At 45.3% G+C, this 14,502-nt stretch overlaps 1 protein-coding gene across 15 annotated transcripts in view; it reads right to left on the bottom strand.

The window, feature by feature from the left end:
• LOC135897691 (zinc finger protein 660-like) overlaps window positions 1-14,502 on the bottom strand; it is an 86,504-nt gene that overhangs the window by 36,942 nt on the left and 35,060 nt on the right. For 5 of the 15 annotated variants that reach the window (XR_011515335.1, XM_070541053.1, XM_070541054.1 and 2 more), the window contains 2 exons: window positions 13,799-14,477; window positions 10,431-10,982 (listed from right to left, as the gene is read on the bottom strand). The exons of 2 other annotated variants lie outside the window; for them this stretch is intronic. Coding sequence is in view for 2 of the 13 variants with exons in the window: in XM_065426420.2 (XP_065282492.1) it covers window positions 10,513-10,982 (470 nt within the window). In the remaining 11 variants the exon portion in view is untranslated. Of the gene's footprint in view, window positions 1-1,718; window positions 9,224-10,430; window positions 10,983-13,798; window positions 14,478-14,502 lie in introns of those variants that run through there. 8 more of the 15 variants (XR_011515336.1, XR_010563115.2, XR_010563116.2 and 5 more) reach the window with 5 other exon arrangements.

Here is a 14,502-nt window from a genome sequence, read left to right as displayed (position 1 = left end):
CATTTTTTGCTTGAAACCAGTGAACTTAGCACTATGGCTAGGGATATGAATGAAGTTGAATCTAGGCTACATTTTTTTTAAACACAGTACATATAGGCCTTGCACAAAATCCTGCAGGCACACTACGGCACGAAGAGAAATGCGTGCCTCGAAGTGGTTCTCGAAAACAATTATTTTTAAAGACACCATATTTTGGGTTTATTGACTTGTTTATTACCATACTATTTGTTTCGCTGTGCATTATGCATTCACCGTATTTACTCGCATAATGATCACACTTTTTGTAAAAAAAATTGGTGCAAATTCAGGGGTGCGATCATTAGGCTGGTAAAATTTTCTGCGAGAAGAAAAACAAAATTTTTCATCCCGCATTTATTGTGGAATGACAACAGGGGGAATATTCTGCAAGAGTCCACATTGGACTGTCTATTTCGGCCGCTGCTGATTGGCTAAGCCCGCTTGTCTCCTCCTCTCTCCAACGGCTGCATCCAATCAGCAGCAGCCGAAATAGACGGTCCACTAGGTGGACTCTTACAGGATACCCCCCCAGATCAACAAACAGGTGGCTGCCACTGCAACAGTGTGGGACACCAAAACAAAAATGGCGGCCGGAGGAGCAAGCCGAATGCGCCAAACGAGATTTTCTTTTCTTCTCATGAGTACATTACGTGCATTTAAACAGTTTGTTCCATGTCAGTAAAGAATAATATTGTTAATATTGGCAAGCTTGCGGCAATAACGCAGCCATGTCCACTTTGAGGGGACAGAAACAGAGATGGGCACACTTAGCTGCCAGTGACCTAGAAACACGTGGCAGGCATGCTTCAGAAACTGTAGCATTTGTCTTCACTACTATCCTAATATGGCATGTTTCTCCTAAGGGGTGGACAAATATCTTAGCTGTGTTACAAGCGTCGGCGGATGAATAGGGTACACTTCCAACATAAACCTGTGTAAACCTGGCTATCTGGCGTAAATCAGTGTAAACCTGGCTACTATCGTTGCTGCTCGCGATTTGTTGTGTGCCCAGAAGTGCAGACGAGAGGAATCGAAAGGCACCTTTTTGGTTGTTGTAGTTGACCACAGCCATTATAAAGCCTATAAATAATAAAGCCAAGGCAAGCTTTCTTTTTTTCACGGAAGTGCGGAAAGTGATGAAAGGAATGAAATGGGGCATCCGCTTAAGAATGTCTGGTGCGTGCAGACCGCTTGGTATGTCTTGAAGAGTCGTTGACGTAGCATTCGACAGCATTCGACAGATGGTAAGCGCCATCATAATTAGCTAGACTTGGCATACGACATATTGCTGCGGTAAGTTCGGGGTGCGATCATTACACGGGGAAAAAAAAAAAAAGGAATTTCAATGACGAAATTCAGGGGCGCGATCATTATGCAAGTAAATACGGTATGTATAACAACAACGTATGTAACACTCGTACTGAGGTCTTTTGCAGATGAAAGTCAAGTTATGATAAAGACAGGACATGGTGTGGGTTGTTACTCCACAGTGTAGGTGAACACAAACTACCTGGCCACCTACCTCACATGGATGCCTACCTCATAGACGGAATTGCTGGAAAATGCCTTCAGTTTTCCCAGCCACAGTCATACAAGCTCATATTTCACCACCAACATAGAGATGGTAAAATGCAACGTGAGAAGCAATGATTATGGATTACTGGCTAAAGAAATTGCACAAAGGAGTTGGTTCCAGTGAGGTACACGCAAGGCAACTTTTATTTAATCAATATTAAATAATTACATTTTAAAGCACGATCTTAATTATGGCCCACACGCACGCTGCATTGCAACATCCAGGAGTCAGTTTTCACCATCAGAGCCTGACAAACTCCTAGTTGACCGCCAACAAGCAGCTGGTATAATCCAACGTGAAATGCCAAAACAATAAATTAATGGTTAAAAATCTCATGCATATAAGTTGTCGTTTATTCGAATGAGATAATCTTTATTTAGGATTAATTTATTATTACATTTCAAAGCACATTCGTGGTTTCGACACACGTTGCCTTGCATTTACATTTTATATTGACCACACTGGTGCAAGCCGGCATTCACTGCCACACGAAACCTACTGCGGTACTCGCTCTTAACAGCTCCGCTGTACTGTCGCACAGAGCACATCTTGGATCACAATGTACTTTGGGCTGACTGTGCCGAACACTGGTCCCGAGAGTGAAATAGCCAACTACTTTTACCTTGCAGCATAGCTTCTCACACATTGCAGAAACAGTGGTCATTATGTCAACAGGTACTAGTCCGGCAGTTCCTTCAACATTGACATCGATAACATTGTAAGGGAAGATGCCTGGACATCTTGAATCGCATGCATTTCTTGCTTCTGGAACTATGACAACCAGTTTCTCTCTTCTGCAGGAGGCCGGTGACACATGGCTGACAGAGAGCACCGTCACAAAGGCAGCGAGCGGCGAGTGTCAAAGGTTGGGTCATCAACAGGAATAGACCAAAACATAGCATGTGCCACCGAGGAAACAAGAGTGCTGACAGTATCAAAGGCACACGGAGGGCATCGGTGACAGTGGTGGGCAATATATTCAGCAATATCACAGGCGAATCAAATCGGTCTGCTGTCTGCATTTGCCACACGTCCAGGTGACAGCAAAACAGGGTTGGAGGTCTAGTGACGGGAAGAGAGGCCATACACGAGGGTATGTGGCGAGGAATGGAGCAGCAGCAGAAGTCCAGCATAGGGAAGAGACTCTGGCACTGTCCCAGCAGTGACAGCAGAATAAAAAGAAAATTCACGCAGAACCTCATCAGGTAGTTGTCTAAGTATGCTTAAGCATTGTGCCACTTGCTTACCTCCACGCAGCCTGGTGTCATTATCAGTGTTATGAAACCTGATCGGGCCAATACAAACGACAGCACTGCAGCAACGTGAACTGGTGTGGACGGCGGTGCAAGGTGCATTGATGGTGCAAGCAAAGTACTGCAGGCAGTGGTGCCCAATGTGCTGATGACGTTCCCATCATTATAAGCCACTATTGCTCTTCAGCGCCTTATCCATCCATGTCGAGCCATTGTGAACTGTGATCAAATGTGCCCCGGTGGCAGCTGCATAATGGCATGGCCGCATGGGCCATATCTTGAAACCCATCTGTGATGCGGAGAGAGAGTGCTGATAGCTCCCGTTTTAGCCACTTCGCCTTAAAGAGGGACGCACGGACCTATATCTTGAAAGTGATATGCAACGGGGAGGAGGGGGGGGGGGGGGGGGGGGTTGCGGCATGTGCCGAGAGCTTCGTGAGCACTGAAGCTACAGGCAGCACAAAGGTTAAGTCGCTCGCTGCTGCGGGCTCTATCCTAAAGATGACCATCTTATGGGACAGACAGATGGAGGGACAGATGTTTTTCTTGTTGGGTAAGCATAGGAATGCTTACGCATTTAATAAGCGATGGGGTGATAGCAGGTTGTTGGAAAACAGGTGGCCGGGCCTCAGCAACCTGAGTTTAAATGACATGCTCAAGATTCGGAGCTAAAGACTGCCCGTGCTTCTGTGCAAGAGGTAGTAAAGAAAGCTGGCAGGCGACCTCGTCACAGAAAAAATCCTTGATCTTGGCGAGTAGCGCCTGTGGATGGCCAAGGCTGTTGGCAAGCAGGGCAGCAGAATCAAGTGACGTAAGTGCTTGATGTGCGATCACGCATTGTCAACACATCTTGTCGAAACTCTGACTAAACAAAATAAGGGCATGAATGGAGGTGGGACATTTTGGCCAGCAACATTTAGAAAGCATTGTCCCCGATTCTCGTAAGAATGAGCTTCAGCCTTCGTAATGGTGGTGCTAACATGGTTGCAGAGGTACAGTACAACTCCAATATAGCTGGCACAATTCTCGCTAGCAATTCTCGCCACAGAGCTAAGTAAAATTTTGGGATAGGTCCCGAGGCTTCAGAAAATTAGACAATTACCAGCCCTACAGCTTTGTCAAGATTGCTTCAATAATGCAGTTTATTTCCATTAAATCAAGCCTGATGAGGCCGACGAAATGTGTCAAGTTAAACAAGGTGCAGGAAAAATGGCAACACACACCATTGATCCATTTGGCAGTGGTGGTGGTGGTGGTGGTGAATTGTAGCAACAGGCGGGTTTAGCCTGGCGAACAAGGCCGGCAATTGCTCCGCCCGAGCGTCTCGCACAATACCGCTGATGGGTTTCACCATATGTCCATCAACCCAGTCTCTCTTAAGAATTCGATCAGGAGACGTGAAGTTTCTTTGCGGGCTATAACTGATCCCTCGGGAAATATAAGGTGTTGCAGGCGCGCATGCGGAAGGTCCTTGTTTTGCAGATTTTTCAGGAGAGTGTCTCTTTCATCTTGGAATTGCTGGCAGGACCACAAAAAGTGCTCAATGTCTCCTGTCTCGTTGCATGCCGTACAGTTCGGAGAATTGATTCGTCCCGTTTTAAATAACCAGGCCGGTGTATTAGCAGATCCTGTCCTTATTCAATATAGAAGTGTGGCTTCCTCTCGGTGCAATCTCTTGGTTACGCAGGGCATATGCGGTGGAACCCAAAGCGACGCAAAGTGATTTCGAATGTCAGATTTTTGCACTTGATTACTCTTTGGAGCCTTGATTTTTGGAGGATGATAGAGCGCTGCATATGCAAGTGCATCAGCTTTTTCGTTTCCTGAGATACCAATGTGGGAAGGAATCCACAAACTTTACTGTGAAGCCTTTGTTGTTGAGTTCTTTCACGATGGCTAGTGATTTGCGTGGGAACTTGAGGGATGGCAAACCACGGTATATTTGTTGTAATGCGGCCTTTGAGTCCGTAAGGACAACCACATTCTGCGGAGGCAAAGATTTTAATTTGCGCAGAGCAGAAGCTATTGCTACGCCTTCCACAACTGTCGACGAGGCTATGCAGTACAGACGGCCAGACCACGTATATCTTAGAGAGGGAATATAGAATGCAGCTGCACAGCGGTCTTCGTCTGCCTTGACAGAGCCATCTGTGTATACTTGTAGGTGATTCGGGTAAATTGTGTTCAGGTGTTCCAGGACTAATGACTTGGCTTCTGCAGATGGAATGCAGCTCTTTGATTGCAATCGTGGTACACTTAAGTTGCATGTGATGTCCTCGAATGTCCAGGGTGGTTCTATCTTTTCCCTCTGTCTCGAGCAGCGCAATCCTAATACGCGAAGCGTGTTCAATGCTGCATAAAAATGTGAGCGCGGCCTGTTACCTATACGTCGTAAGAGGGCTCTACCGGGCGTAGACTCACTCAATCGTCGGAGGTGGATCATCAGAGCCTGGGAATCCTGAAGTCGTAGAGGGGGTGATTCAGCTTCGTAGAGCACTTTCTTGTTTGATGCTGTCTGGGGGGCTCCAAGGCAAAGTCGGATACCTTTTCTGTGGATGGCTTCTAAGCGCTCGTACTGGCTGTCTGAGGGTGACATCAGAGGTAGCTGATACAGGATTCGACTGGTAACCAACGCTGTATGTAGCCGTAGCATCGACGTCGGGTGGTTGCCCCAGCGTATGCCAGCGACTCGCTTGAGCACATGTAGCCTGTGTGACGATAACGCCACAACGTGGTCAACACCGCGGCGCCAGAGTAGCCTGTGGTCTAAGGTAGCGCCCAGAAATCGGACGTTGGTGACTTGTCGAATCTGGTATCCATCCAAATTCAGCGTCAAGCGTGTAGATTTTCTTTTCACTCCAGGAAATAGCACGAATGATGATTTCTCTGCTGATAGTGATAATCCAATTGTTGCCAAGTGGCTCAGAATGGCTTTTACGGCTCCCTGGGCTATTCGTGCGAGGCGGTGATGCTGGTAGCCGGAGACCCATATGCAGATATCATCAGCATATATAGATATCTTCATTGGTGTTCGATGGTTTAGTACTCTTGGGAGGCTACTCATGGCAATGTTAAATAGTAAGGGAGATAAAACACTCCCCTGTGGCACACCGCGAAATATACGTATTTCATCCCTCAAAGTGTCGCCAAGACGAACTCTGATGCGACGATCATTGAGGAACGTATGTATGAAGTGCAAGAGATGACTCGTGACGCCTATAACTTGCAACTGGCTGATGATGGCTCTATGAGACACGTAGTCGTAAGCCTTAGAAACATACATGAAAACAACAAGTGTCGACAGGCCATCCGCACTGTAATGTTCTATGTGGCTTAGCAGGTCCAGCACATTGTCTTGAGCGCTTAGACGCTGCCGAAACCCAGTCATGCACCATGGTAGTTTTCGATCCGGCTCGACATACCAAGTGAGTCTTGTGCATGCCATCTTCTCTATTAGCTTTGCTGCACACGAGGTCAGTGATACCGGTCTGTATGAGTCCAGAGCTGCAGGATTCTTTCCAGGCTTCAGAACCGGTGCCACCCATGCTACCTTCCATAAATGTGGTATAGCCCCACTGGCCCAGACTTGGTTAAAAAAAGTCAGCAAATCACACCGTCTCTCAACCAATAGGTTAGTCAGCATGTGATTACTGATAAGGTCAGGTCCCACCGCACAGTGATGTCGGAGGCTGTTCATAGCTAGTTCCAGCTCTCTGAGTGTGAAAGAAGCATCCATTAGAGACGACGATAGCGGCGGCGGTGGATTGGTTTTGCCGGCTGACCTCCCGGAAGAGTACATTTCAGCGAAGGCATTCGCAAGACAAGCAAGTGTCTTGCCTAACTTCAATGCAATGTGTCAAGTACATGGCTTGTACGGTCGAAAGTTTCCAGCAAGGTTATTAACGATCCACCATATCCGTGGAACTGGCCTGAAGACCGATAGGCTTGCACAAAATGATGCCCATTGATCTCTTCTTAGTTTCCTTGTATAACGTCGAATTACTGGGTTAATCCTGTTATATATAGTCTTCATTGGTGGGTCGCCCTTCGTCCTCATCAGCCTCCGTTCCGCTCTTCTACGGGCAGCGCATAGATTTTTTAGCTTTAGATCCGGAGCAGGGAAGTGGTCGGGTAGCTTCAGCTCAGTGGTAGCCAATCTCTTGCATGTCCGCGAACAGGTCTCCAGATGATTCGCTTAGGCCGTCCCTGTACGCATCCCAATGCGTCACAGGACAGGATCTTCGGCCATTGGTTCTATATCCAGCAATGTTAACGAAGACAGGAAAATGATCACTGCCCATTCTATCTTTACTAGTCGTTGACGATGCGAGGATGTCCGTTGAATGTAACGTCAAGTCAATGATACTGTAAGAGGCCGGTGGTCGAAAAAACGTTGGCTGTTTATCATCTGCCACGCAGAGTCCTTCAGTGTTTAAAGCACTAACAATTTGCTTTCCACGTGCATCAGTCGCCTTGTCGCCCCAGAGGGTATGGTGCGCGTTGAAGTCACCACATATAATCCTAGGAGCTGGGCAGCGGCTGCAGAAGTCTCTTATAATTTCTCCCATCGAGACCTTCAGGCGAGAGCTCACATACACGGAGGCCACGCTGAGGCTTCGGTTTCCCAGCCACACTTGTCTTGAACTGGTAGAACGTAATGTGGTATTTCACGTCTCACATATAGCATGGCGCTTCCGTTCGGAAATGTCGGAATACTTTGGTTCCCATGTGCGACATAACCAGCAATTGATCTGGAACTTGGAAGACCAGCCTCGGACAGGGCCAATATTGGCACAGGCATGTTGCGTAAGAAAAGCGACAGTTCAGGTAAATGGCACGCAAGACCCGCACAGTTCCATTGCATAATTAGTGGCACCTGTGGACGAGATGGTGAACATTGTGTCCTGACCGCATCCACATTGCTAGGTGCTTTAAAAAGAGGCAGAGCTGAGAATCACTGACTCGAGAGCCAGGACTACTTCGAGCATTTCCTTCATCGAGCTCACCAGCATCTTCTCTATGTGTGATCGCAAGGCCCTGAAGAGAGCACAAAGCACCTGCTGACAGTCCTCCTGCGGTGTGTTTTCATCGTAACGCGATTGGGGTCGCTGCAGTACAGACACATTACTTCGCTGTTCCGGCTGTTCAGCAGTCTTCTCGTCTACGGGGCCTCTGTTCATTGATTTGACTGTTTTAGCTGGTCCGCTGCGCAATGGCAGCACTGTGTCCTGCATTCCTGGAGAAGGCTTCAGGCTTGGAAAATCAGTTTCACTCTTTGAGCTCCATTTAATTTCGTCTGACTCTCTGGGATTTTCTGTCTTTTTCTTCGTCGTATTTTTCTCATGGTTTCCTGTTGGCCCCAAGATAAAACGTTTTCTTATGCTTTATTGCCACTGCCCGCGTAGGACACTTGCTATAACTAGCTGGATGACCACCACTACAGTTTGCACATAGAAAGTTCTCTCTCCACGTGCATGTTTTGAAATCATGCGGTCCTCCGCATCTCTTACACCGCTGCTCACCACGGCAGTACTTGGCCACATGTCCATAGCGCTGACACTTGAAGCACCGAGGTGGTGTCTCAACGTAGTCAATGGTCTCGTGTCTTGTGAAGCCCAAGTTGATCTTCTCTGGAAGGTCTGTATTTGGAGCGAATGTAAGAACCACGGAGCTGGTTCGCCAGGACTCCCAATCGGTTTCGGAAATTTGGACGCGTCGCGTGACTCTCCTTGCATGGTAAACTCTTGTGGTTTTAGGTATAGCAACAGTTCCTCGTCAGTGTACCACTTCGGTACTCCTCTAATAATGCACGTGTTTTGCAGGTACGAATTGGGCACTCGTGCTGAGATTGCAGTCCCTGAGATTGACTTGCAGCTGAGAAGGGAATTCACATGCTCTTCTGTCTGTACATCTAGAAGCAGGGCTCCTTGAGCAGTAAATCGGCTCCTAACTGGCGGTGCGCCAAGAATTTTTTCAATTTCCGTAGACAGAACAATGGGATTTACTTTTTTCAGGTCGGCTCCTTCTGTGGCAGGCGTAACAATCACTGGGATTCCGACGGTCCTCTTCTTGCGGTGACGCACAAGCCTGAAGCATTCATCGTCCAGATCTGTGATGTCAGCTATGTCACAATCGTCAATAAGCGTAGACTTGTCGTCTGTTTCCGTAGCCTTGTATCGCTTACAGTCACAGTTGCTCTCAGGGTCAGTCGGTGGCCTCTGGCCCGGTGTCAGGTCAGGCGTAGTCATGACGGAGCTCTCGCCGCTACCAGATCGGGCTCTTCTGCAGGCTCCTATCGAAGCAACGGGAGGCAAAGGCCCCCCCGGCCTCCGGTAGGGAAAGTACCTTGGCGAGTCGTCCGACGTCTTCGACAAATCTGTTTGACAAAACGTCGAAAAAATTCAAACACACTAGGGAGCGAGACAGCAGTGCGACTGTGCCGAACCAAACTTCCCATTTGGCAGTGTCTGATCGTAACATGCCCCCAAATCAAACATGCACCCACTTTCTACGTGTCTGAAGTAGAAAACTAATGTGGAAATAACATCATAACTCCTAAACAAGGCTGAGATTTGGCATGCGCCTGAATTTTTAGCAATAAAAATGGGCAAAGGTCTAATATGTGTTGCACAATGGTGCCTGGTTTCCTGAAGTCAGCTTCACCGCAATACAGCCGTGTTGTGAGATAAAGCACATGAATGCTTTGAACGCTGTTTTGATTTTGTGTTTGATTGCAATGTGGAGACAATTTTCGGCCCAAGTTTCTTGGAAAAAAGAATGTGTGCATGAAATATGAAAAACCCACTTTTTCTTTCACATTTACTAGGAACAAGAAACCCTTTCAATTTGAAAGGCAGAACACAAACTCCTTTGATGCAATGTTGCTTTCAGCTAGGCTTTTGTTAATGTACTCATGCTACAGTATGCATTCTGTTTTATGGCAATGAATCGTTTGGCCTCTCTTTCACATCACCTCAGCAATTCTACAAAGGTTGTCCAATGCAGCAGCTACACTCTATATAGCAAAACTAAGCCAACTGCAATGCATATAATCTGGCCTGATTATCACTTTTAAAGCATGCTGATTTACACTTTTAAAGCAGGCTGATCCTTTAGAATACAGCTACTGTGTTGTCTCACATAAATTTGTACCACTGCATAAGCACCTTGAAAAAAGATGTCAAAAATGCCATTTGGTTCAAAGGACTTTGAAAGTGTCTACTTGGCAGAGGCATAAAATACGTCCTTAACCACAGATGTTTCATCGTTAGACAACAGGCAGATTGATTATCTCAGTTTACACAAACAAACTTTTGTTTTTCTGGTGGATGTCACCATGACAGCTCTGGTAAGGTAATCTGTTTCTTTCCCACAAGGACATATTCCATGTTCAATGTGATACTGAAACCGACTTTTTTCCAACATTCATAATTGATTCAATTGAGAACTATGCCATTTCAACACCCTCAAACACAATGCTAGCAATATGAGAGTTCGAAGCTGGGCCAGTGCACTATTGTTTAGCATGGCAAACAACACAGACAACAAGATAGGAAATAAAAAACACACGTCTCATTGTTTACCTCACCATTTTGTCTTGTCATTTGCACTGCTCACCATGCTCAGCTGATGCATTTTCGTGAAACATGGTTCTAGTCCACCATATCAATGCTTGGCAATGTCGATCTGGTGCTTCCGAATGTGCGCAACAAGGGTGTCTTTGCGCGAGAACTTGCTCGGGCACAGGTGGCAGGGGAAGCGCTTGACTCTGCTGTGCGTCGTCTTGACATGGCGCACCAGATGGTTCATACTCGAGAATTTCTTTCCACACACAAAGCAGCGCAGGAAACCCAAGCCGGTGTGCTTCTCCAGGTGGCACAGCAGGCGGTCACGGTGCGAGAACGAGCATGGGCAAAACTGGCACCGGTAACCTGCCACTGGGTCAAGGAGAGGCCCTGTGTGGAGGACTCGCTGATGCTCCACAAGGCCAGCTTCGCTGTAGCTCATGAAGCCACAATGGCTGCACATCAAGGCATCGGTCCTGTCAGCTTCCGAGGGCCTGCCACTGTCTACAGGTTGGCTTGCAGCCATGCCTGTGGCAGCCCATGCTTCGAGGTGGTTGCTGTGCCAGTCGGCTTTGTTGAGGCATGTGGGGAGAGAGAGGAAAGGAACTCTGTCAATGTGTTGTGCCAAGAGTGATAAAAGGTTAAAAAAAAAAACTACAGACAATGAATAAAGAGCTAAGTACTACTGACCCTTATTACAACAATATCAATGCATAGGAATGGATAGACATGTTGTTTTGCATATTAACGACGTTAAACTGGAACAGACCACAAACCACAAAGTGTTTGAGCTCTTTGTGGCGTTCACACAGTTCGCACTCTTAAAGAAAACAGTCCATTCATCCAACACAATGTATAACCAGCTGGTCCCAATTGCAGTCCTACTAGCAATTAGCAAGCATGTTTCATTTCGAATAAAACCTAACCTTAGTATAACAAACATGGACATAACACATTATCAAGCACACTTAAGTAAACATAAAAATGTGTGTTGTTAATATCAGCATGCAACAAATATATGGTTATGATGAATATCAGATATGACAATGTTCAAGTGCACTTCTCAACCATGTTTACTGGTCAACAAAACATCCTCAACAGGCAGTGAGCACCAATACAGTGAAGCGCCCCTAGCAAAGGATGCTTGAGGTACTTCTGTTTGACAGCTGTAGCAGACGACACGGAGCAAAAGCCATACACACACTAAATGAAGCTTTGTTCAAAAACTCAGAGCAAAGTGTGCAAGTATTTTTTTCCTATTAACGCATACCCAGAACAATATTTTCATCCTCATAAGAATGACCTGGAACTGAACCAAAGCAAGCAGTGTTTATATTACATCTCACTTTCAATAAACTTCAAGCGTCAATGCATACAATGCTACATCAATTGAGCTGTGGTGGCAGTTGTCCCAAGTTGTGGGGCACAAAGCCCTCATGTGCAAAAGCATACAAAGTGCTTTTCCACCATCATTAAGGCTCTTGAATGGTAATATTCAACTTGCCATTGTAACTTGCATGTGTAAGCATCACCACTGTACCCTCTTCAGATGTCACATGGTCCCTAGATCACACTACCACCTTCTCTCTGTAATCCATATCAAGCTCACAGCCAGCAACATTGCCCTTCTTACTGCTATGCAATAAACTACTAGCGCCTTCTTTCACTACTGCTAGGGAGATCCCTTATTCTGGCTATTTCATTGTATAAACACTAACAAAAAATTACTGACTGCAATGCTTGAATGACTGACTGAATGCCTCTTAAGTTCAATCTGTTAAACACACGACAATGTCTCTTACAAAAATCTGTTTTAGTTCACCCAGTGCATTGACACCAATTTGGCTGTTTGCTGAACAGTAGATGATAGACCAGGAGCAATGCAGCTTTATGTAGATAAAAAGGGAAGTGACAAGAGTTTGGATGATGACAGGAGTTTACAACCAGTAACACTTCTCCAGATATTTTACCTACACCTCAAGCTATACGACTTCCAATTTGTTGTCAACCGCCAAACAAAGAGCCGAGTTGGCTTGCTAACGAATGTAGTGCATTGCAAATTTTGTTTACTGATATCTAATTTATTCACATTATTGCACAATTACTTATGATTGACCATATGCTGCTACAACCGGCAAAATTACAGGGAGCTGGTGCAGGAATTTTACTGAGCAATGACTAGCTGTTCGTCTTTATTTAGTTTGTTGACATGTCGCACTACTATGCTCAGTAGAACAGATCCATTCCAAACCTTGAAATTTTATTTTAGAACCTCACCTTATTCTAATTATTTTACTATCCATTAAGAGCTAGACAGATATCTGTGTAAACCAATAACACAACAAATTATCAGTAGCACAGTGGCGTCTGTGTACATCACACATTTTATTTATGTGCTTGTTTTTCTAGTGCTGTTAAACATCAACATACAAAATGTGTCAAGCAGCCCACATGAAAATGTTAACCTTACAAAATCTAAAAAAAACACATTTTTCCACTCAATTCTCTGCAGATAATTGAAGTTTAGCACCATGCATTTGACAGGTTCATATGGCTTGAGATAAAACAAACATTACCATATTTATTTGATTATAAGGCAAGGTTGTCACCCAGAATCCTTAGCCTCGAAGTCACCTCCTCCCCCCCTTTAAAAGCAGAGCGTGGGCTATGTGCTAATTTTGCTTTAGGTGGGGAAATAACGGCAGCATATGGCACAACGCGATAAAGGCACACTATAAAGTGAAAGTCGCGCTGCTCTGAAGCCACACCTAAAGGCAAAATTTGCATATAACCTGTACAATACATTTTCAAGCTAGTCTCGGCACGTTCAAGAACCAAATGTGCCGTGCGTGTGATGCCACTGTTCTACACATTTTACACAGTAACAAAACTGGAAGCATTAGAAGGGGGGTGATGCCATGCAAAAAGCTTACAAGGTATCCCAGAGCTTCTTACTGTTGCTTCAACAGACTCCCAAATGGTTGCATGCGACATTACAAAAGCTACGACATTGCCAATATTAACAATATTTTCATGAAAGGCCTCTGTTATGTCATTGCCTAGTGCCCCCTTTGACACCAAGCAGCAATATTTTCATGCCCACTTTGTTTTATTTAAGTATGTGTCTTGCATAGCACATAAGTTAGCGCTGTCAATTCTATTGCAGCGCATCACACCATTAAACGGCACTCATTAAAGGCAAACTGCAACGAAATTTGGGACTACATAAAAAGCCTAGTCTCACAGAGTGTAGACACAAAGCAGCCTTCGCACAAAATTTTTCTTTAGAAATATAAGTACATGCTTCGTAAAAAAGATTGCAAAAAGAGATACTTTTGATAAATGGCAAGGGAAAAAATAAAATAAAAAACAGAACGCCATTATACTTGTCAAATATGATGCAGAACCCGGAAGGCCGAGAGACAACAACGCAATGTCTGGGTAGCACCTCGAGATCAAGTGTAGCAATCGGCACGAGGAAGATATGGGAATCCGTGTTCTGGGATCTAGCCACCAGAAGCCTGCGTAATCTTCTCGGACACTACAAAAGGGGCTATTAATAAAAGAAATTAGACAATTACCAACCCTCAATCAGCTCCACCATGATAGGACGTACTAGTCATTTATAACCAATTCATCTGAAGAGGAATTTCATTGCAGTTTGCTGTGGCTCTATATTTTAACATTCGCTGAATTCAGAAAATTACCATGTCTCTTGGGATTTAAGCAGCTCCTTATCTAACAAAACAAGATGGGAACAACGTAAGAAACATTTACACAGTGCAGAAAAAAGAAATGGCAAGCCACAAACAGTTTACACACAAAAGAACTGACTTGAAAAAATTAAGAAAGTAGATTGAAAAGCAAATAAATGCAACACTCTCTTGTTTACCCAACTACGTTCGAGCCTTTTGCACAAGCTGTAGCCACAAAGGGTGTACAGAGCATAGACCAAACCATAATGAGCTAATAAAAGCATGAAAAAGATTTTTTCATCATTGGCCAAGTCGTCAATTCTTCCAATGCAATGCTGCAGGCCTCTTGGGAAGACCGCAGCAACTTGTTCTGCAATGGAAAGCACAACAATTAG

Source organism: Dermacentor albipictus, chromosome 6 (genome assembly GCF_038994185.2).
Source record: "Dermacentor albipictus isolate Rhodes 1998 colony chromosome 6, USDA_Dalb.pri_finalv2, whole genome shotgun sequence".
NCBI lineage: Eukaryota > Metazoa > Arthropoda > Arachnida > Ixodida > Ixodidae > Dermacentor > Dermacentor albipictus.
This window is presented reverse-complemented; position numbering and strand designations above follow the sequence as displayed.